Genomic DNA, 22,558 nt, shown 5'->3' with positions numbered 1-22,558 from the left:
GAAGTTACATCTCCGCCATCTTACTGGACCTCATTTTTTTTTTCATTGTCTGCTGTTACTAGCGCTTTCTTTCTAAAATTTTTCTTGAATTTGATTTATGTTTTAACAGTTGAAAATAAAGCTAATATTTGTTCATGCATGATCTAATTGCATGATATATATTTTACATCGTTTTATATATATGAAAAAGTAACATAATCTAAGAAAAATTAATGTTTGATTATTAATATAAAAGTTAAATATAGAAATTTTTAAATTTGGCGCGAATAAAATTGGCGTATCAAGATGACGGTTATATTTCCACTTCCGTCATATGCTACGGTGACAAATCTGTAACAAGCATATAGAGATCAGTGTTAAGGTTCCATAAAGCTTGGACACCCTGATTTTTACCTAGTAGAGTCTTGTCGAAGTGTCGGAGTGTTCGTATTGACGACAATCGTTATTTATTCGTATTTAAAACTTATATAAAGCTAGCATGACTATTGCGAGATACATATATATTTAAACTATAAATTTCGTAGAGAGAAGTTTTTCAAACTATAAACTGCCAGTTCGTAAGTGCACAATATAACATGCTAACCTCCGTTAAAGTGTAACATTAAACCAAAATCAAAAAAATGTTTATCTATCTTTCTAATTTTACAAATATACGACTGAGAAAGGCGTAATAAACTTGATGCTATAACAATTTGTGTTATTGATAAAAGATTAAAAAAGTTCGTATATACTTATGGTTTTTAATATATGAAGAGTTTCTTTGGTATTCAAGAGTATTACTGTCTTGAAACTATTTTATTGAGTCGAATTTCGCTTGGGAAAAGGTGTGATTATTGTTTGTTCATGCTCATGTATATCAATATCAATGAAATAATTTTTTCATTATTAAAAATATTTCTTTTCCAGATAGATTATATATTAGTATATAATCAGTCAAAGATTAAATATTGTTGCTAGATGGTAAAATTACAAAAGAAAATAGCTTTGTATCTAGAAACGAATTTAAGTGTTGCATTTAAGCGGTGGTACAATATCCACCACGGCTTTTACAGAGATGGTTGGATTGGCGGGCGGGGGAGGTCACCTTTATCCCTCGCCCCCAATGCAACCTAATCCAGAGCGTAAGTAGTAAAATTTGTATTTATTTTTTTTATCTTTTCTTTACAAACTTTTATTTATGACTATTATTTATTTATATATATTAATATAAATATTTGTGTATATGTATATTCTTTTTTTGTAGTTAGAGAAATGACTGGAATTACACCTAGCGCTCCAACAAGCGCAGATGCATGCTTAAGTATTGTACATTCTTTAATGTGTCATCGTCAAGGTGGTGAAAGTGAAGGATTCAGTAAACGTGCTATAGAATCATTGGTGAAAAAACTTAAAGTAATTATACTTTTAAATGAAATATTACAATTGTGTATATAATATTTATTTTTTTTTTGATAATAATTTTAATAATGTATGTCATATTTATAGGAAAAGAGAGATGAGTTAGATAGCTTAATAACAGCAATTACTACAAATGGAGCACATCCCAGCAAATGTGTTACCATACAAAGAACACTTGATGGCAGGTTGCAAGTTGCTGGACGTAAAGGTTTCCCACATGTCATTTATGCACGGATCTGGAGATGGCCAGATTTACATAAAAATGAATTAAAACATGTCAAATATTGTCAATTTGCTTTTGACTTAAAATGTGATTCTGTATGCGTGAATCCTTATCACTATGAAAGAGTTGTTTCACCTGGCATAGGTACGTTATTTCTATTTATTGTGTCCATCTATACTTAATCTTTTTAAAGTTGCATTCACACACCGTAATTATAATAGTTGTTTATATTTTTTACGTTATTTGCTTGAAAAGCTTTTGTGAACTCAGTTGTAGCACCATAAGTGTAAATGATTTATTATTGTGGCCTTGGTGTATGATGGAATGGGTTGGTTTCCCCCGCACAGACCCGTTCTTTACAGACCTGTCTGGACTGACACTGCAATCGGGAGTAGGTGTAGGACCAGGCAGCAGATTGGTGAAAGATGAATATACTGTTGGGGGTGGAGGAGCAGCAGCAGCTGGAGCAATAGGAGCAGCTATGGATGTTGACGGTGAAATGAATCAAACAATACAACATCATCCACCCACGCAACCTCCTACAGCAAATAATACACCGCAACCACAACAAGGTTTTATACCAGGTTTAGCTCCACCTAATCCAAGTAAGTAAAACATTTTTGCACATAGCTGTTAATTTTCTTGTATCTTTGTGCCAGTGCCATCTAAATAAATATAGTTGATTTTTCTCATATATCAATATATATTATATCTATTATATAAACATTTCATGGATTTGATTAGTACTGGCTTGTAAATGGTATGTATATAAGAATATAGCAATATGAATGAAAAGATATATAAAAATGAAATGAAGTGCTCCATGAGATGCAACTATAATATTTTGAATAATAAGATTCACTTATATATGTATATAAACAATCAAAATACTTTTTATTATATTAATATTGGTGTCATTTATAAATATTTATTTATACATTTAGTATGTTTGTATTTACGTGGAAAAAAAATGTTTTTAATGAGTATCATTAATGTGTTAAATATGGGGCATGTTTCAATAAATATAAAACTACTATCTTTCATAGCACAAAATATTTACTGCAAGTTTTGCTATTGCAATAATAAATATGCTATTACTCTTTGTTTTTTTTCCTTTTTAAGTATATAATTATTGCTTTAAGGTATATTATATTATGTTGCAATTTTACATTTCATTTTGGCTTTATTATTTTCTTTTTCTTTTGTTGTTGTTGCACAGCTAATGGTGAGGGTATATTTGGCAGTAGTGGGGGAGGGAATAGTGGTAACCCCCACACTAAATTGGACGACAGTAATTGCCCTAGGCAAACTTGGATCCCTACACCTCATCACTCTTCAACACATAACATACATCATCGTACGTATATGATAAAGAGCTTTTTGTGCTTTTATTGTACTTTATTTTTATTAATCAGCTTTTGCTTTGTATAAAAATCAACTCAATCTTTTATACATGGCAGAATTTTCTATCAAATTAATAATTTCAGAAGCACTGGGTAAAACTCTGTGAACTTTCGAATATGATATTAGCTCGTCTGTATTGTGTATTGTGTATGAGTCACATTTGATTTTACAGCAGTAGTACATCCAATGAGTCACACCGTAGGTAGCCAGCAGCAGTCATTGAATGCAGGCAGTGGAAGCAGCAGTACTCAGATTTTGAGTCCTCCCCAAGGACAATCAACAGATACTTTTTATGGAACTACTACTCCACCTCAAGATATTAATCAACCACCAACAAGTGTTGATGCCTTGGCAGCTTCTTTGGGTATATTTTTTATCATTTTATTAGTTTACAGTAATATCCTAAAATGAATAATTTCTATTTCAGGTGAAGGTCAAAATTCTCCTGTGTCACCTGTGCATCTTCATCATGCAAATGGATTTACTGTTGGCACGGCAACAAATCCATATAATTCTGGAGCTCCACAATGGACAGGAGCTAATACACTTACTTACACACAAAGTATGCAACCTCCAGATCATAGACATCTTCATGCTACATCTTACTGTAAGTTTATATTCATTATTATGTTAAATAATTCTTTTATTAATTCTTCCTCTTAATATATTTTTTATTAAATAGGGACTGGTCATGGAGGAGACGTTGGTGGAAATATTGGTGGATTATTGTCTACACAACCAGCACCTGAATATTGGTGTTCTGTTGGTTATTTCGAGCTAGATACACAAGTAGGAGAAACTTTTAAAGTAAGCAGTGGTTGCCCAACTGTGACGGTAGATGGTTATGTAGACCCAAGTGGTGGTAATAGATTCTGTTTAGGAGCATTAAGTAATGTGCACAGAACAGAACAAAGTGAAAGAGCACGGCTTCACATAGGTATAAATTAAATTTAAATATTAAATATTCAATAGAGCAGTCTTTTTTTATAAACAATTATATTAATTCTGCTTTAGGAAAAGGAGTAGTGCTAGACTTAAGAGGTGAAGGAGATGTGTGGTTAAGATGCCAAAGCGAGCATAGCGTTTTTGTACAGTCTTATTATTTAGACAGAGAAGCTGGTCGAGCACCTGGAGATGCGGTACATAAGATATATCCTTCTGCATATATTAAAGTGTTTGATTTGCGTCAGTGTCATAAACAAATGAGAGGACAGGCAGCTACAGCTCAAGCTGCTGCTGCTGCACAAGCAGCTGCTGTTGCTGGTCATCTTACACATGGAGCACCTATAACTAAAAGTTGGTATATGCTTTTAGTATATATGTAATTCATACTTTACTTAAAAATTTATTATTATAAAACAAACTTTTTATAGGTTTAAGTGCAGCCGCAGGTATTGGAGTGGATGATCTTCGACGGCTTTGCATCTTACGTTTAAGTTTCGTGAAAGGATGGGGTCCTGATTATCCGAGACAAAGCATAAAGGAAACTCCATGTTGGATTGAGGTATAAAAAGTATTAACTTAGAATATTAGCATATAAAAAGTATCTGATGTATTACAATAACGAATACATAATATGAAAGATTTATTGTATTCTTCTTAGGTACATTTACACAGAGCTCTACAATTGTTAGATGAAGTGTTACATACTATGCCAATAGATGGTCCACGTGGTATTGAATAATCTTACTACATTTCGATAATGTACAAGAAGAAAAAAGGTCATAATGTTAGAAATGTAATGTGCAAAATGTGCATTATATATGTAGAGGGACGTTTAATATGTAACACATTCTTAAGATTTTAAATTGATCTAATTTATGAAAATCGAGTGAATGAAATTAAAATATCGAAAGCATTCACAAAAGCATGGTAATTCTACCATATGAATTTCATTGAACCAAAATATTGGAGGAAAAAAAAATTGAGTTTGAAGTACCAATTAAAATTCGTCTCAACAGTTTACACATATATGGTATATCATATAGAATAAAATGTGTGCCACGGCCTTGTACTATCAGCAATGTACAAAAATTAAACAAAGGAGACATTATTTTTTTTTATCGAAAAATTATTTTTTACTGTGACGAAATACATCTGCAGAAGAAAAGAAAGAGGTAGGATAAAAATCTATTTTATTAGACATTTGGTCTCTCTGATTAAAAGCTGAAATTATTTACAAAAAGCAGTTGTTTCAGCTTGAGTAAAACGCATGAAAAAAAAAAAAAAACGTTTAATACGTTCAAAAGAAATAGTCATAATCTCATTCTATGAGATTTATCATTTAATATACTTTGAAATATGTTAAAACCTGCTACATTACAAGGAACTTAACTTTTATAATATATCATTTGAAAGAAGAGAAATGATAACATTTGAGTGCATAACAGAGATTTATTCTAGGGGTGCACTACCGTACAAAATCCTGTCAGATGATAGCCTTGAGACATAGAATTGATATAATAATCATCGATCGTACAAACTATACACTATAAATAGGTAATATCAATACTAAAATATTACTTAAAATATGTGACATATTTGATTAAATCATATGACTGAATTGTCAATAATAAACATGATGATAATAAGCATATTATAGAAGAGCTCTCATTAAGTTATTACATGTTACCTGGAAGCTATTTTAAATCATTAATGTTTTACACTAATTTGGTATTGTGCCATTAGAATATTCCTCTATAAAATCATCTGTTTTATAGTATAAAACCAAAAAATTATTATATAAATATTTTCATTATAATTATTAGTAACAGTGTTTTTATATATTAATGCTCGTTTCATCAACAATTATGCTTTAAGAATTGAAGGGTTTATTAATTATTATCATTGTTATTATCATTCTTGTTAGTACTATTATTATTAATGCTATTACTACCATTACTATTATTATTACTATTATTATTACTTTTATTTTGTTGTATGTATTATTGTGAGACGTATGTAAGTCTACATATGAATGTTGAATAACTGTAGAAATTGCTAAAAAGTCTGTAAATGTTTCATCTTTGATTTTGAGCAAATTTAATTATTGTAATAGTACATTTAATCACTTTAAACAAGCATCGATATTGCTGCTATCATAAAGTAATAGTTGTGTAATTATACATACCATTTATCAGCCATTTTATTATTATATATATTCGTACAAAATATTTTAATACATGGTAGTATTGTCAAATAGGATGAAGTTGACCAAATTTTATACCAATATATATATATATACATAAAAGCATATATACATATATATTACATATACTTATTCTGATTTATTGCAAAAGAGTTTATGGCTTGTTTTTATCACTTATATTCTGAATTTTGGCTTTATAAAGGTATGCTGAGTTCTTTCTTTTTTGTTGTAAATGAGTAGAGATTATTTGACTGTTTACTTTTTACATATTAACCTTATATTTCTTCATTAAACAATTAAGATATCATTGTTTAATAAATACTTGTTCTTTTTGTATAATATTCTGTCTAATGGACATTATATGTTGATAGTTTAACTGAGCTATCATTCGCCAAAGTAAGCATGAAGTTATTATATATTGCTTCTTTTTGTGTATAAGTGCAAAATATATAACCCTTTTTATTATATATAGTGTTGTATTTTAAAAGTAGAAATATTAATATCACTAAACAAATGTGATTTAAGAAATGGGTGAACTACAAATAAAAAAGTACATATATATTGTTAACAAATGAATTAACGGCAAATGATGTTACCAACTAAGTTAAAATTTGATAAAAACTGTAAATCATTGCTAAGATATGAAAGCGTTTTCTTTGTTATTTGACCAAGGCTAAATGAGGGATATATATCGTGCACGTAAAGTCAGCAGATTTTTTAAGTATATCTATTGCCAATTTCGTATTAAGAATACATGTGCCATCATTTTCATACATACTATACACAGAAGTAAAAACAGAGATAAGATTTAGAATTTTCTACAAATTCTATATTTTTAAACAAAAGTGCATAAAACATGAATGAAATGAAATCTAATTATGGTACTTCAGTATGCTTAACTAATGCGTATTAAATGAGAAGATACCAGTAAAGATTGAAGTCCAATCAGATCTTTGCAATGCACATTAAAGCAAACCAAATAATTTATCTAATTTTAATACTTATAAATGAAGATGTCAATCATACATGGCTTAATTAACATTGGTATATTAACTTTAATAGCAACTTCAGAATAACTTTACAAGAAAATATTTTGAACAATGAGCATAATTTTTAAAGTAAAGATACCTTTTTCTGAATACAAGTTTTTAACATATTGTGGAACTGGTATCTAAGTGCAATAGCCCTTTCTTATGTCAGACATATTGTAGTTGATAGATAAAAGTAAATTATACCATAGAAATTTACATTATTCTTTAAGAATTAATAGTGGTAAGATATAAGACAGACTGGTATTTATATATACCACATATTTTGCGATATTAATATCATATAAACATATTTGTTTATACGAACACAAATATATGTAGCATTTTTAAATGCAAAAGCTTATGTGAGATATAATATACTATAGGTTCTTTTATATGGCTATTTTCTTCATTTTTTATCAAGATAAATCATGATCATAAATCAATCTATTAAATGTCACCTTTAATAGCAAGTTTTTTCTTATTATAAAAGAAGAATAATGAAAAATATTTTTAAATTCATTAAATGCAGTCATTCTTTTGTATTTATTCTTATCATAATATAAACGATTATATTTTTTACAGTTTGACATTATGTTCATTGATGATTCTGAGATTGAAGACTTATTCTCAAGCGGTAGAAGTGTATACAATAAATATAAAAGTATATTAATATATTAGAGTTCATCTTTTGCTAGACTATCTGTATTTATGTGAGTTTTTTTACACGTATTTTTTTGTATACTTAGAAATAATCTCAAATATTTTTCACTATACGCAGAAGGTTTTTTTTCTTAACAATATGTTATGGAGTAAGATCATTTATTTCTATGCCAAAGATATTCTAATAATATAATTACAGTATGCTATTATATATAAACAAAATATAAAGAGAGTGTAGATGTAATTTTTTGCTGTTACTTCACAATAAACTACGCAGACAGAATTACATTTAATTAATGTTTTTATATTACAATCTTATTCAATGCAGAATATCATATAAAAATTTGAGAAAATGATATGCATGAAATACATAAAAAATCAGGAAAAATAAAATATATCTGCGATAATCATTAAATGCAAACATTTTTAAATTATTTTGCTTATTAATTATTCATACATATTTATGGATACGAATATATAATAATATATTATTTAATTGTTGTTATAATTATATTACTCCATTTGTGTTGAACGCAAATTATCACTATTGAAATAAAATGTATAGTTATTGCAACTAGAAAGGACTGTGTGCAGAGAACCAATGATATGGTTTGAAATACATAGGTTCATAGAATTTGAATGAATATGTTTATAAGAGATTTTTTGTTATAGTATATACATGGTCATTTTAAATAAACATATTCCAAAAATTACGAACACTTTCTTGATTCATGTATATTTTAATCCAAAAGTAAAATGAAATACAATAATCAAGATAAAGAGAAATATATTCATTTTACATTAATACATGAAGAAAAAAACAAAGGTATTCTACGAACTAATTTTAATTTATTTATAGGCTCACGACATTATCACTATTTACATTTGTTTTTTTACTGTCAGTGTATGGTTCTGTATAACAGTTTCCTTTCAAATCAATAGCAAAATCATGATTCACAATATTTATTAATGCTTCCTCAATCGCTTTATCTATATTTGCAGCAGTTATAAAAGTAGGTGCTTCTTCCTTAAGTTTTTTAACATGCTCTTCAATTTCTTGTTCCTTCCGTTTATCTCTTTCCTCTTTTTCTAATAACTTCTTTAATATAGTTTCTTTTCTTTCTTCTTTTTCTCTTGCCAATCTGTCTTCTCTAATTTTGGCTATTTGCATGTTCCATTCATCATTTATTAAATTAGATTGTATGAAATCCTTTTCCGCTATTTTATTTACAGTTATTTCATCAAATTGGACTTGACTCTTCTTAAACTCATTTTCAAAATATTGCCTATAAATAAATGTATATCGTAATTTCTATTATATCCAAAATAATGTATATTAATTCCCTTTCTAATTCCCCTTCATATTTAAAAATGCATTAACTTACATAAGTGATTTCATGACTGTTCTGTAGTTATTATTTAATCTTTTAAGTTCTATATATTCTTCTATAAGTATTTTTGGCCTTGGAGGTACTCTGAATACCTTGCTCTTTGCAGTTGGTAACCAAATCGGTTTCCTTTTCCATCGAATGCACTGCGTATAAATTATATTTGGCTCAAACTGTTCACACTTTATAAAATTACCCAATGTTAATGAACAAACACCACTTATCTGTTTTGTTCGTAACATGTTTATTATAAATTACCTATAAAAGAGAGATATTTTTATTCAATATATGCTGCATATTGACTACTAAAAAATTTGTTAATCGCAATAATAAAAGGATTTAGATTTAAAAATATGAAATAAAAAATAATAAACAATCCAGACATTACATTTAATTCAATTAATTTTAAATTAAAAATAATCGGAAACATATATTTATTGAACGTATAATTTTTAGAGTATATAATTAATTTTGCATAACACAATATCTCATTGCATAGATACCTTATTTTGTTTTATCAGTAATAAATATTTCACTTATTAAATTTGGACTATTGAACAAAAGCTTGATCTTTAATACGAATATTTGAGGTTAGGAATAAGTTAGAGATGTACTTTGTTATCTAGATGAAGCTACGAAGTAACGTTTGGTTATCTATATGGTGGAGTATTCACATTTAAGATACATACATAAGAATATATAATTTACGTTGATGTACATGACATAATTATACTTATAATAAAATAAATATATAATTATTTAACGATAAACTTGTTATCATTAACATTTTTATTTTAATAATTTGGTTATTTTCTTAAGTTTATTTTTTCATATCAAACCGACCGTTCATTTGTTTCTTACGTATGTATGCACATGCATTTAATATACCTACATTAATTTACACTGCAGCATTTTACGATTGTACTTCATTTTATAATCAAAAGATAAGCAAATGAGAATTTTTGTCCATTTTTATTAAATATTCATAAAAAAGAAGTACAAACTACAAAAAAAAAATGGAAATATTAAATATTTAATCAAAATATAATTTTATTATACTTACTATAAAAATAAAATAATCTGTAATAAATACCGCAGTAGTTGCATCGTGTTAATAGCGCCAAATTTTAAAACATATAGCGTATACGTATATATATATATTTAAGCGATATCCGTTTTTTTGGTACACGACCATCGAAAGTCGTACATACATATATAAATATTTATATATGCATGTACGTATGTATGTGTAAGAAGAATTGCACATAACCGAGAGTGAAATAATTAGGCTCCACGTTTTGAGGACCTCATTAAATTCAGAGCGCGAATGCGCCAGGGCTCTTTGGTATATATTCAGCGTTGCTTTTTTTTTTTCCTAACGCAGTTGAGACTGAGACCTTATTCCAGTGAGTGCGTCTTTCTCACGCGTTGATAAATCTAACATTTTAATAAATTCTTGTATATTCATACATTTTGGAACAATCTGAACGAGAAACAACGAGGAGTCAACCGGTGATTCACTGAATGTGATTAAATGAATTTTTATTAAATAAATTTACTGTCTCTCGTTAAATAGATTAACAAATAGACAATTTAATGACGAAAAGATGTATAGCGTTACTGTGACCCCGGGAAGATCTTCTGAGAAACAAAGTACATCGCGAAATAAAGAAACAGAATTGGTGGGTTACAAAAGTAGAAGAAGAGAATCTGTACCAGTAAGAGTTTTAAATTACATCCGGTCTCAGTTTCAAGCGGAAGGCATTCCGGGTGAGTCGTAAAACGATTTAGTTTTTTTTTCTTTCTTTTTTTTTTTCAAACGATTTATACGTATCCACGAATTTTGACAAAAATTCATCAATGCACTTTCGAATGTAGGTATATTTGATTTTATTTCAAAAAATATAACGAGATACATTTGGTTCATAAATCGTGGGTATTTTCGCAGGTACGTTTGCTTTCTCGATCATTTTGTCATTTAGAATATCACTATACCGGCTTGTACGATATATATATATATATCACACTGTATTGCGGTATTTTAACGTGTTTATACGTAACACATACAATAGCTTCGGTATTAATTATTAATTATTCATGATTACAATAACGAAATAACAATTTTAAACTATTACCTGTAATCGTGAGAACTAAACATTATTTATTTTCACGATATAAATTAATTATCTCACCATTTAACGTGTATACATTTTTCTTATCTTTATAGTCGTTTTTTATTTATTTTAATATCTGTATATATGCAACAAGATATATATATATATATATATATATATATATATATAGTAAATAATTTTATATATGTGTGTATGTATATATATATTATGATAATATATTTAAATTTGTTCCTAAAGTATATTAAACGTATCATATTAGTTCAGTCTTTTCATTTCTTCGTTTGTTTATCAACGTTCAACGGAGGTAGTACATTCAATTTAATTTTGTGGGTGTTTTAAAAATAACATCTTTTTCGTTATTTCAGTAAATAAACGGATAACGCAGAGTTTTCTAACGATATAATACGTCGTATTCGTTATGAAATTCTGTAAGAAATCGACCTAAAGTGTGAAAAGTTATATTTTCTTTAGTAATAATAATACAATTCAATGTACCACTGGCACACATATCACTATATATAAATAATTCAATAGGTTATATCCTCTTGCATTTGACTCGTAGAAATAGTCTCGTTTTTTAAGTTTGATTCCGTGTGTATGGTAGAAAATAAACTTTCTGAAACTTCTGCGTTTATAACTTCGCAACTGTTTATATCTTTTTGTAAAGGCATACGATACTTCGAGTAATCATTCATCCAAACATCATTTATCGAATCTTCACTTTCGTCTATAGAATCTTTGATATTCGAATTGTTATTAGACATCGATGTAGCGCGAATCATCCATACTTGTTCTGCGCTACATTCATCGGCGTTACTTTGTATATTAGCCATGCGCATACCGGCAGAGCTATCATTGTAAAGAAGCCAGTAAGGCGAGAAGGAATGGTGTCTCTGTTCTGCGACTAACTTTATCTGTTGAGAGCAAACATCGGTGGGCAGTACGGCTTTATGTGTAACTATTGGCGCAGTATAACAATATATACAAGATGTTTGATCTATTTTCGTATAATCTATTCTTTTTGATATATTAAAATTCAAAATATTTTCAAGATTATTGTCTGATAATTTTTTGTGGGACCACTTAGGCCAAAATGGATCTAACATTCCTAAAAATGTGTGAAATTTATATTATTTAATGTTTCTTTTATATATAACGTATAACTGAATTGTGTGATATTTCAATATTTTTTTTTAAAGTTATTTAAGATTTATTAAATAATGCATACCTACCATCAGAGCATGACTGTACTCTCTCTGTTACAGAATCTTTACATATATTCATATCTTGCGATGTTACAAGATCATTGGATTGTCGTGATTCAAAACTTTGAGACATCGTAACATATGATTGATGATTGTCATGCAAATTAGAATACTGATATGTAACTTCAGAATTGCATGGAATGTTGTTAGGTAATGTTTGACTAAGTGCAGGTACATCTGATGCGAAATTTATACTACCTGCAGAACCAGTCATCTGGAAATATTCTCTTGTTTCCCCTATATATTTATTATGATTTTCCAAGTACGCTTGATCTGTAGAAGTAGACTGTACATTGGACATTATAGTTGGAGAATAATACAAAGGATCTTCAGATGAATCAATATTAAGTACTGTTGGATTATCATTATAAACATTCTCACTAATATGATATCTATAATTTGAATTTCCATTATTTGCATTTGTTACTGGATTATCAAGATAAATAGCATGAAGTACTTTTGAAGTACTTATATCCGTATCAATATAACTTTCATCTATAGAATCCATAACATTTGTAATAGTCCAAGTTTGATAATTTTGTTTTAAATCATTGTTTGCATAATTGCAATGGTATTGATTACTATTCTGATCGGTTAGTACATTAGACATTTGATCGATATCTTGTACATTCTTAAAATTTGTATCATGTAAAAGATATTCATCCCTAACATTATTTAAAACTCCATAACAATCTGTATTGATTACAAGATTATCTTCATTATCATTGTCCACTGATTCTGCTGTTAACGTATCAGAATTATCTAATATATTTTCCGAATGATATTGTTCTACTGGCCAAACTCTATAATCTCCAAATACTGGTGATGCAAGTTCTCCTAAATTTGTACCAACTGGAGCTTGTAACATCTTTTTAAGAAGTATTGATCCACATGTACTCTTGCTTGAATCTTTTTGTAGGTGATGATATTGTATATGATTAGTTAAAGGATATATGCAAGAATTCGATTCATTAATACCTATCAAATTAGGCTTAGAACAATTAACTATATCTACAGGAAAGGAATGTGCAGTAGAACTACTTGCCGTAGTTCTTAGATCCACAATTGTCGATTCGTGTTGTGGATTATGAGGTGTATTATATGTTTGAAATTCTCTTTGTATTTTCCGTAACAAAAATTGCCTAAATTCTTCATAATGTGGAATCTTGTCATCCTCTCTACTTACAATTTCTTCTTCTGCACCTACCTAATAAAAATGTAACACAAACAATTATAGAACAAATAATACTACAAATACTACAAAAAAACAAATAATAATATAAATATTCTAAATCTAATAAATTTAATCTACAAGATGGAAAATGTCATCAAATTTTGGGACATTGGACATAAATTTTATTCTATTTTACTGTTTTTAAAAATATAAATATTTGATTATTAAAAATTTACTAATTCTTTTGTATACATGTATGTATATGTATAATATGCATATAATAACATTATATATATATTTCTTTTTTTATAAATAATTAAAATTATAAATATAGAAACGTTTTAAATAATGTCTTGGAAAAATGAATAAATAAATGTTTAAATAGAAAAAAGTTGATTACAAACGTATATGGATCACGAAGAACGATCTATGGTAAATGAAAGAATATATGACGATCACTTTTAAGCGACGGAATATTCTTGACCGATAAAAACATCGATCGCGTTAGGATCACGACGTAATATAATCGATTGAGTAAAGGGTTGAAAGATAGACCGTGACTCGAGCGCACTTAAGAAAAAAAAAGAAAAAAGAAAGACAGGGAGAATGAAAAGAAGAGAGAAAGAAAGGGAAACAAAAGGAAAGAGATATAATCTCACCCATTGATAAGGCGATCGTTGTTGCTGCTGTTGCTGTTGCGAATGATAATAATCTTCGGCCATGACGTTATCTGGACTTTGTATCGGTGTGGAGGTTATACCAAGCTTTTCGGCCTTGATCTTTCGTGTTCTCTTCTTCCGCGTCTGTTTTAAATCGCTCAACAATCTGTCGACTTCGCCATTGTCTCTGCTTCTTGCGGCCCTTATTATTTTAATAAGCAGCTCTTTCTGTGGATAAACGATCGGTTGATCGTTCGAAGCTCGATTTAATGTCACAAGAAAATTATCGAAGATCGAATATTACACCGGTCTTCTTCAAACGTCGCGAAAAAACTCATCGATATCGAGAAGAAAAATTTCTTCCCTTTTACTTGGTATTAGAAAATCAAGATAATGTATGAGATCGGTTGAAAATAATCTAATTACCTTTATGTTGCCTGGCACTCGATATTTCACAGCCAATGCTTGCAATTCCTTGTATGACAATCTTGAGATATCGTTGCCGTTCATTTTCAAATACCGGGACTCGAGAGATTTTAGCCATGTAACCGCGCGATCTTCTACGGATTACGGATGTAACAGGTACACAAATAGTTGGTAAGAATCGTCTGCTACCGGAAAACGCGCATCAATTCTCTCGAATATTTTCGATTTCCTATCTTAGAAGAAAGTACTCATACTTATTTATATGTGTCGTATCTCTCACGATTTCTTCCGTGGTTTATGCGACGAAAACGAAATTTAAATTTTCTTCGTTTGTATTGTTGATCGATCGAGTTCCTCGTACAATGATATAATATATATATCGTTATATTTTATGTTTATTGTAGTTTATTACGAAGGAAAATATATTTTAAGCTTTCTTTTCAGATATTCAGTAAGGATCAAAAGAAACTTTTTATTATTTCATTGATTGAATCTGGGAAGATTAAAGGAGACTAAATATTACGGTTATTTTCATTTTCCATTAATAATATCATCATATATTCGTAATAAACTGAGTAAATCAATTTATTTTTTTGAATTAATTCGATAGATACAAAGAAAAATCCATTTAATTTTTATCTTTTCTCAAGTGATTAATATTAGTCAGACATAACAAATATTGAATTGGAAAAAGTAAGAAAGAAAGAAAGAAGAAAAAGAAAAGAATAAATGAAAAGGAAATAAAAAAAGAAACATAAAATAAGAAAAAGAATTATTAAATTCGATATATCAATAAATCGACTTTACCGATAAAAAGGTACATACGAAGTTTCTTGTGAACGAGGATAAAACATATAAAAGGGATGAAACGTAATTGAAAGAAGAAAAAGAAGAAGAAGAAAAAGAAAAAGAAGAAAAAGAAGAAGTAGAAAAAAAGAAAAGAAAAAAATAAAAAATATAAAAAAATAAAGAAAAAGTAGCGTATGTCATCGGTGTGACGGCTGTCACATATATGAAATATATGAATGTATATGTTGACCTATACTGGGTTGGCCCAACGAGGTGCTAAAGAAAGAGGGAAACTGACTTGCGCGAGAGGTAGGACTGCGCTTTCCGGTATTCGTGCGTCGAACGGATCGAGAGAGAGAGAGAGGCATCAGTGGAGGAAAACAGGGCGGACGTGTTGCATCGTTGTCGCGCGTCCGTAGAAGACAAGTGAGAACGAGGGGGACGATCGAACGAGAGGGTTGGCCACGACGAACGATTCGCGAACAATAAATTCCCTGAACCTGTTTGCGAGAAGGAAGGAGAGAACAAAAGAAAGAAAGAAAGAAAGAAAGAAAGAAAGAAAGGAAAAGAAATTAAAGAGAAAAGAACGACGAAATATTATCAAAGATATAGACGATAATCGATTATTTAACGAGAGAGGAAGAGGGAGCTCTTCGTTATCTATTTGTCTCTTTCTCTTTCTCTTTTTCTTTCTCTTCCTTCGTATCTCTATCTTTCTTTCTCTCTTCGGTGAGCGATCGGTTCGCCGATCTACATACGTTCTACCGGATACGGCCAATGAAGGCACGTAAGAGCCGCGAGAAACGTAAGTTCACCAATCTCAGGGCCAAGATCGTCCGTAATCCGTGGTGCGTTATCAGCGTGGTGCGCGATCGCAGCTAGGACATTCGACGATGTCTCTCCTCCTCGATGATCGTCCTCGAGAAGCCGCGGAGTGAGGATTTCTTATTCCGCGAAGGGAGAACGAACGAAACGAGCTTTTCCATATTCGCATTTTCCTTCCCTTTTTTCCTATTTTTCATTATATATATATAATATACATATCTCTCTCTCTTTTTTCACTTTCTCTCTCTTTCTCTCTCTCTTCATTCCTTTTTTCCTCCTTTTATTTCTTATTCATCTTCGTTCGCTCTTACTAGCTGCAAACGTAATTCGCCGAGGTGCATCAGCGCCAAGAGTCGATGGAGATGCAGCGCCAAGGTGCGAGGCTCCTTCGACGTAGAAGATCTCACCTTAGATCTTCTTCTTCTGTCCCTATATCAATTCTCTCTCTCCTCTCTCTCTCTTTCTCTCTCTCTCTTTCTCTATATCTGATTCTCTTTGATAAACCCACTTAAACTTACAATGCAAGTTCTTTGACAGTCAATGTCAAAGAATCTTCTCTCTATATACCTATATTCTTTTACCCTCTTTCGTTGAATCACTTAGGAATTTTAGAAAATTAGAAAAAGAAACACACCACCCTTTCGATAGTAGAAATATTAATAAGATGAGGGAGGTGGAGTGTTGTAGTATAGGTGATATGCCGAATCGACCGACGTCACGCGAATTTTTTTATTATTTCTCTCGTATTTACATTTTTATTTAGATCGTGAAACGATCTCCCATAAAGATCACTTAAGTGGGATGGAAAACGTGAGCAGGTCACGGGATAGGAGCTGACTCGTCGTCATGGTAACCCCGGATGCCCGGGATCAGGAGCTCTATCTCTTTCTCTTGCTTTCTCCCTCCCTCTCTCTCTCTCTCTCTCTCTCTCTCTCTCTCTCTCTCTCTCTCTTTCTCTCTCTCTCTCTCTCTCTCTCTCTCTCTCTCTCTCTCACATTTTTCTTCTCGTTTTAGAGAACACACGTGTCCATTTTTTCATTGATTAACTCTTTATATAGAGGCAAATCCTCACGAACGAGTCTCCCTAATGCAATCATCGTTTGACGCTAGACCTTCGATATTTCTTTAAATAACCTTCTTATTGTTATATATATCATGACTTTAATATTTCCTTTTCACACCTTGTTCTTTTTTTTTTTTTTTTTTTTTGTTAAATTAATCCATCACATCGAATGAAGATCAAAGTCCTTTAATATTTTGAATAATCTGATCCCACGAAAATTATTATTATATTTTTTTGAAAATCTTGTATATGACATGCAAAATATATACTTAAAATATTTTTATTCTTATTTTTTTTTAATATGTACTTAAATTAAGAGATGCATTAATATAAAAGTTCGTCGAATTATTAAACATTGATCAAAGAAATCTATTAATTTGAGAAGCTCCTATCTCGTCGTGTTGCTAACGTGAATTGCGTGAAAGAGTTATTTCGGAAAAGTAGACGCGATGAGAGGCACGATGGACACACAATCGATTAGCCTTTAAGAGTCATTTTTGTTGTATTCGACCTTCGAGGAAGATCGATTGAGCGTGTTTCGTTCGGTCGTTTGGTTGGTAGTCTTAACGTGATATAAGAAGTTCGAAAAGGCATGTCGATATATTATGTGAAAATTAATTGATGTTACACTTGCATGGCGAACGTACTTATGCGAATGTAGAGAGTACCGAATAACGTCGTGTCTAGGACCTATGAGTTAAAGGATTAGTGGATTTAAATATGAACTTCTTTCTATCCCTTTCTCTCTATCTCTTTTTTCTTTCTCTATCTTTATGCCTCCCCTTTTAGAAAGATGATAACATAAATAAATAGTCTTGTTGTCAGTAGATTCTCGTTGTTACTACAGTGGTGTGTATTATCATACCTTTTTAGATTCGAACGTAACTTTAGTTTAAATGCTGTGCGAATGTAAATACTCGTAATTGCTTCGTACTATAAAATTTCATGACGTCAAGTCAAACTCATAATGTTATTAAATAAATAAACAACGAAGATGGAATGGGAGATAATGATAATTATCAAGCAAAATTACATATATAGATATAACTCTATTATAAAGATATGTTACGAGTTTGTTCGACGGCATGAATTTAAAAGTTAGTTCCCCTTAGATCAGTAGGAACGATTTTAGAAAGAAAAGAAAACCTTTAGATTTGCAACGACGTTTATGCGTAAGAGTTCATCGTTATCTTTCTTCTTTTTATCTCTCTGTATCGAATATCTGCGTTCTTTCATCTTCAAAAATATGATCAGAATAATATTATTATCAATAATAATTATAATAATAATAATAATAATAATAATAATAATAGTGGAATTTCGATATGAAAGAGATCAAAAAAAAGAAATTAAATATGTAAGAATGTCGCGTGTCGTTTTGATATTAGATAGATTTAACATAAGGGATTGGTAAGAGCAGGAAAGGGAAGGGGGGTCAAAATACGCACTCGATACGGACTCGCTCTGTAAATACATTGCACCCGTTGTTATTTATCTCCGAATACTTTAGTAGATGCTCTTTATCACACTGTCTTTGGTAGAAATCCTTGGCAGCATAGATACGTGGCAGACGGTGCATACACTGCCATCAGTACGAATCTGCTCGTTGCACCGTAAAGAATGACTCACTTTGTAAGTAGAAACGTTACTTCCTCCTCTCTCTCTCTCTCTTTCACTCTTTTTTTTACGCTTGGTAAAAAAAAAAAAGAAAAAAAAGAGAAGGGAAGAAAAAAATAAAAAAGAAATAAACAACAAAAGAAAATGAGAGGAGGAAGAACACACCCTGTTTGCTCCTGAGTAAAAAATAAAGTGCAAGAAGATATCTTAGAATCGGAGCGTCCTTTACACGTGGTGCAGTATTAAGAGTGAAGCCCCCCTTGACAACGTTACAGAGGGAGAACTTGAAGAACTCGGGGGCGTTTTAGGGGGTTCTGGAGGCGGCACCTTAACCTTGGGAGGACGTCACAAGCCCGAGGAATTGGCAACCTTAGCAGCTAACACGAGATTTTCAAGAAAGGAGATACAATTGATCTATCGCGGATTTAAGCAAGAGTGTCCTTCCGGATTGGTCGACGAGGAAGCTTTCAAACAAATCTTCTCGCAATTTTTTCCACAGGGAGGTGAGAATTTCAAATGTTCAAGATAGCGCATATAGATCATAAAACTTACAATGTTATTTATAACAAAATGTTATTTTGCTTAATTCGGTGATCGCAGATGCCAGCCAGTATGCTCATTACGTGTTCAACACTATGAAGAGGAAACACTCCGGTAAAATAAGTTTCGAGGTGAGATTATTCGATGCAGGTAGATTGCAATTTTTTAAAATAAATATCATTGGACTTATTATACATCGATACGTAGGAGTTCCTGACGATTCTATCAAAAGTATCTCGAGGTTCGGTGGAGGAGAAGTTACAGTGGGTTTTCGGATTATATGATCTAGATGGCGATGGATTAATCAGCAAGGAAGAAATGTTGGATGTCGTTGGATCCATTTATGAAATGCTGGGTCGTTATACTCAACCGCAAATAGTCGAGCCGCATTTGGCTGCACGCGAACACGTCGATCGTATATTCCATGTGAGTTACGTAATTAATGCGTGTAACTCACGATTTATTTTTCTCTTTCGGGCCAATGCGAAATGATAAGACATTAATACATTTTAGCTAATGGATGCGAACAAGGACGGCGTTGTAACTATCGAGGAATTGGTGCAATGGTGTTCTAAGGACGAGCAATTATTACGAAGTCTCGACACTCTAGACACAGTATTGTGAGAGTTTAACGTTATTTTCGTATCTTTTCCATTAAGTTATCAAAAGCTTTTTCATTTTCTTCCGCGATCGATAACGTACAGCGTATAAAAGAGTTTCATGAGTTCCATTTATGGAGGACGACCGTTCTATATTAAATTCCGATAATATTGTATCTTCGAATCTCTTTCTTACTATTTCGATATATTATGAAAAAAAAGAAAGAAAACAAGATTATGCTTAGAAAAAAATGTATATTTCGAGTTAACAGGGATAGCATAAAAACAGGATCGTATCGTATAAACCTTAAAGGCAATCAAATCATGGATTTTTAATGTTTCAAAATAGTCACTGGTATAGAAATATAGAATGGTACGTCTCCTGATAATGACACTATGAAAACTATTTCAATACGCGTTTGTAAATATGTATGTACCTACCCTACCTACCCAGTCTTTCAACCGTGCCACGTCAGAGTACGATAATTGACATTATCGAAACTTTCAGCGGACATCGTTCAAATAGCGTGTCACACACTTATAACTTTATTAAAATATAGGAACTATATTTTACTTTAACGTAACTTCCACGATTCATGATTACCGATGAAAATTTAGGTAGACGAATTTCTTAAAATTTTACTTTAATTATATCGATCGATCGATATATCGTATACTTTATTTCTTAATTAATTATAATAAATCGAAATATATCTTTAACGCTTTTTCTAATTTTCATCAAGTTCGACGTAATTTATTCTTTAGCTTTCTACACATCGATTTACAAATGTACGATTTTTATACTTTTTCATAAATTTTAACTTATATTTAAAGCTTTGAAATGACTGTTCCAATGCATAACCGTGACAGAAAAATGCCAAAAAAATAAAATGAAAAAAAAAAAAAAAAGAAAGAAAAGAAACGCGAACGGATTTTGATATTAAAAACGTCAAAAGTGGAAGTACGTGATATCAAAGAGCTGATTTCGCCGAAGATAATCTTAGAAATTAATAATGGTGAAACTACAACAAAATGAATAAAAGAAAATTAGATTTTTTCGATGCAACAATTTTTCCTGGGGCCTTTTAAATGCTAGTTATGCTCGTTAAAATGAAAAAGAAAAAAAGAAAAAACGTCTTTATTCGTATTTTAAAATGAAATCTTAGAGAAATTCTCCGTGACCATCTTTAAACGGATTTTAAACAACATTCCTCACTTATAAGTGATTTTATCCAAAATTATAAACCTATTAGCGGGCATATGTGTCTTATCCAAAGGATAAAGTGAAGAAAAAAAATGAGAGACATCCCAACGGAGACATCGTCATAATGTGACTAAAATCTCTTGATCATTTCGAATGAATTTCGAATGAAATTCGTATTAATGTAATTGCTATCTGATTACGTTGGGTGTCTCACGTTGAAATTTGCAATATGAATGAATATTGTATAGTACCTTGGTAGTCTCGACCAAATAAATGAAGCATTAGCTAATATAAGCTAACGCTTCGTGTGATTCTCCTGTACCTTATTTATTTACTTACAGATTTTAAAATACAATCTATCGATATTATGACGATGTTTATTATATCAACGTTAGTAGGTGTATCGATAATATGACGTATGTATAGCATATTGTTCGAAATTGATTTCATTAGAATTAATGAAGAATTTTTTTTCTTCGCAGCTTTCTTTTCTTCGAAAAATATTTCGTTGTTGTTTAGTTAACAATTAATATTTAAAATATTTAAGAGTATGAAGAAAAGAAAGCTCTTTTTTCTTTAGTGAAATCAATTAGCAACAATGTGCATAGTACATTCGATTTGTGAAATAACGCGATACATCAAATATCAATATAATATGTCAATCGTCAAATATGTTGAAAAAAAGTTAAATAAGTTTATAAGAAAAAGAATTCTATATGCGATATATTCGATATGCAGGGTATATTACGTACTTTTCATATTTTTCTGCTGAATGAATTAATGAGAGATTCTTTATGAAATTAATTCGAATCTATATACATGTATCAATTTTTAATAGCTTTTCTTATAGCAGAATATGTAAGATTATTTTGCGTATTTTTCTCACAAGCATCCTGTAATATTTCATTTATTTTTATTACAATATTTAAGACATTTTTGGTACGCCTCTCAAGATATGTAAATAACGCGTTAATGCAATTTCTAATCCGTACACATTCGATGCAAAAAAA

At 30.5% G+C, this 22,558-nt stretch overlaps 4 protein-coding genes across 16 annotated transcripts; 2 read left to right on the top strand and 2 right to left on the bottom strand.

The window, feature by feature from the left end:
- Positions 1 to 355: 355 nt before the first annotated feature.
- Med (Smad/Smad4 homolog Medea) lies at positions 356 to 7,732 on the top strand. Of its 10 annotated transcripts, none has more exons than XR_014982339.1 (13): positions 357 to 824; positions 907 to 1,121; positions 1,244 to 1,392; positions 1,486 to 1,765; positions 1,969 to 2,226; positions 2,841 to 2,978; positions 3,198 to 3,389; positions 3,453 to 3,632; positions 3,708 to 3,962; positions 4,040 to 4,321; positions 4,399 to 4,529; positions 4,629 to 5,142; positions 5,429 to 7,732. XR_014982339.1 is itself a non-coding variant. In XM_035863079.2 (12 exons), exons 2-12 carry the CDS (start codon positions 1,055 to 1,057, stop codon positions 4,707 to 4,709), a joined length of 1,998 nt encoding a protein of 665 aa, XP_035718972.1. In that variant the 5' UTR covers positions 356 to 824; positions 907 to 1,054; the 3' UTR covers positions 4,710 to 5,277. The 10 variants fall into 10 exon arrangements, 8 of the variants coding, with proteins under 8 accessions (XP_035718972.1, XP_035718973.1, XP_035718971.1 ...); XR_004837809.2 differs by lacking the exon at positions 5,429 to 7,732 and adding an exon at positions 5,224 to 5,277; XM_035863079.2 differs by lacking the exon at positions 5,429 to 7,732 and having other exon boundaries at positions 356 to 824; positions 1,984 to 2,226; positions 4,629 to 5,277.
- Positions 7,720 to 10,243, bottom strand: mRpS26 (mitochondrial ribosomal protein S26). 2 transcript variants are annotated; one of them, XM_085658215.1, is made up of 3 exons: positions 10,145 to 10,243; positions 9,250 to 9,510; positions 7,720 to 9,150 (listed from the first exon to the last, which is right to left on the bottom strand). In XM_085658215.1, the coding sequence occupies exons 2-3, from the start codon at positions 9,492 to 9,494 to the stop codon at positions 8,718 to 8,720; spliced, it is 678 nt and encodes a 225-aa protein (XP_085514341.1). In that variant the 5' UTR covers positions 9,495 to 9,510; positions 10,145 to 10,243; the 3' UTR covers positions 7,720 to 8,717. The 2 variants fall into 2 exon arrangements, with proteins under 2 accessions (XP_085514341.1, XP_035718981.1); XM_035863088.2 differs by lacking the exon at positions 10,145 to 10,243 and adding an exon at positions 9,756 to 10,045.
- Positions 10,244 to 10,547: 304 nt separating this feature from the next.
- On the top strand, positions 10,548 to 21,272 carry LOC118440273 (A-type potassium channel modulatory protein KCNIP2). 3 transcript variants are annotated; one of them, XM_035863083.2, is made up of 5 exons: positions 10,548 to 11,022; positions 19,481 to 19,708; positions 19,806 to 19,876; positions 19,953 to 20,171; positions 20,259 to 21,272. In XM_035863083.2, exons 1-5 carry the CDS (start codon positions 10,860 to 10,862, stop codon positions 20,367 to 20,369), a joined length of 792 nt encoding a protein of 263 aa, XP_035718976.1. In that variant the 5' UTR covers positions 10,548 to 10,859; the 3' UTR covers positions 20,370 to 21,272. The 3 variants fall into 3 exon arrangements, with proteins under 3 accessions (XP_035718976.1, XP_035718978.1, XP_035718979.1); XM_035863085.2 differs by lacking the exon at positions 10,548 to 11,022 and adding an exon at positions 16,053 to 16,505; XM_035863086.2 differs by lacking the exon at positions 10,548 to 11,022 and adding an exon at positions 16,054 to 16,900.
- On the bottom strand, positions 11,558 to 15,096 carry LOC118440270 (uncharacterized). The gene is made up of 4 exons (XM_035863073.2): positions 14,912 to 15,096; positions 14,486 to 14,713; positions 12,620 to 13,859; positions 11,558 to 12,495 (listed from the first exon to the last, which is right to left on the bottom strand). Exons 1-4 carry the CDS (start codon positions 14,993 to 14,995, stop codon positions 11,915 to 11,917), a joined length of 2,133 nt encoding a protein of 710 aa, XP_035718966.1. The 5' UTR covers positions 14,996 to 15,096; the 3' UTR covers positions 11,558 to 11,914.
- Positions 21,273 to 22,558: the final 1,286 nt, after the last annotated feature.

Source organism: Vespa mandarinia, chromosome 7 (assembly GCF_050613455.1).
Source record: "Vespa mandarinia isolate Hongniang chromosome 7, ASM5061345v1, whole genome shotgun sequence".
Lineage (NCBI taxonomy): Eukaryota > Metazoa > Arthropoda > Insecta > Hymenoptera > Vespidae > Vespa > Vespa mandarinia.
This window is presented reverse-complemented; position numbering and strand designations above follow the sequence as displayed.

Bases quoted from the DNA above. Each gene is read 5' to 3' on its own strand.
- Med (XM_035863075.2), top strand. From the start codon at position 1,055: ATGGTTGGATTGGCGGGCGGGGGAGGTCACCTTTATCCCTCGCCCCCA. The intron at 1,122-1,243 runs GTAAGTAGTAAA...CTTTTTTTGTAG, and splicing joins AATGCAACCTAATCCAGAGC to TTAGAGAAATGACTGGAATT. The intron at 2,227-2,840 runs GTAAGTAAAACA...GTTGTTGCACAG, and splicing joins TTTAGCTCCACCTAATCCAA to CTAATGGTGAGGGTATATTT.
- mRpS26 (XM_085658215.1), bottom strand. From the start codon at position 9,494: ATGTTACGAACAAAACAGATAAGTGGTGTTTGTTCATTAACATTGGGT. The intron at 9,151-9,249 runs GTAAGTTAATGC...ATTTATTTATAG, and splicing joins ACAGTCATGAAATCACTTAT to GCAATATTTTGAAAATGAGT.
- LOC118440273 (XM_035863083.2), top strand. From the start codon at position 10,860: ATGTATAGCGTTACTGTGACCCCGGGAAGATCTTCTGAGAAACAAAGT. The intron at 19,709-19,805 runs GTGAGAATTTCA...CGGTGATCGCAG, and splicing joins GCAATTTTTTCCACAGGGAG to ATGCCAGCCAGTATGCTCAT. The intron at 19,877-19,952 runs GTGAGATTATTC...ATCGATACGTAG, and splicing joins CCGGTAAAATAAGTTTCGAG to GAGTTCCTGACGATTCTATC.
- LOC118440270 (XM_035863073.2), bottom strand. From the start codon at position 14,995: ATGAACGGCAACGATATCTCAAGATTGTCATACAAGGAATTGCAAGCA. The intron at 14,714-14,911 runs GTAATTAGATTA...GTTTATCCACAG, and splicing joins GAGTGCCAGGCAACATAAAG to AAAGAGCTGCTTATTAAAAT. The intron at 13,860-14,485 runs GTGAGATTATAT...CATTTTTATTAG, and splicing joins AACGATCGCCTTATCAATGG to GTAGGTGCAGAAGAAGAAAT.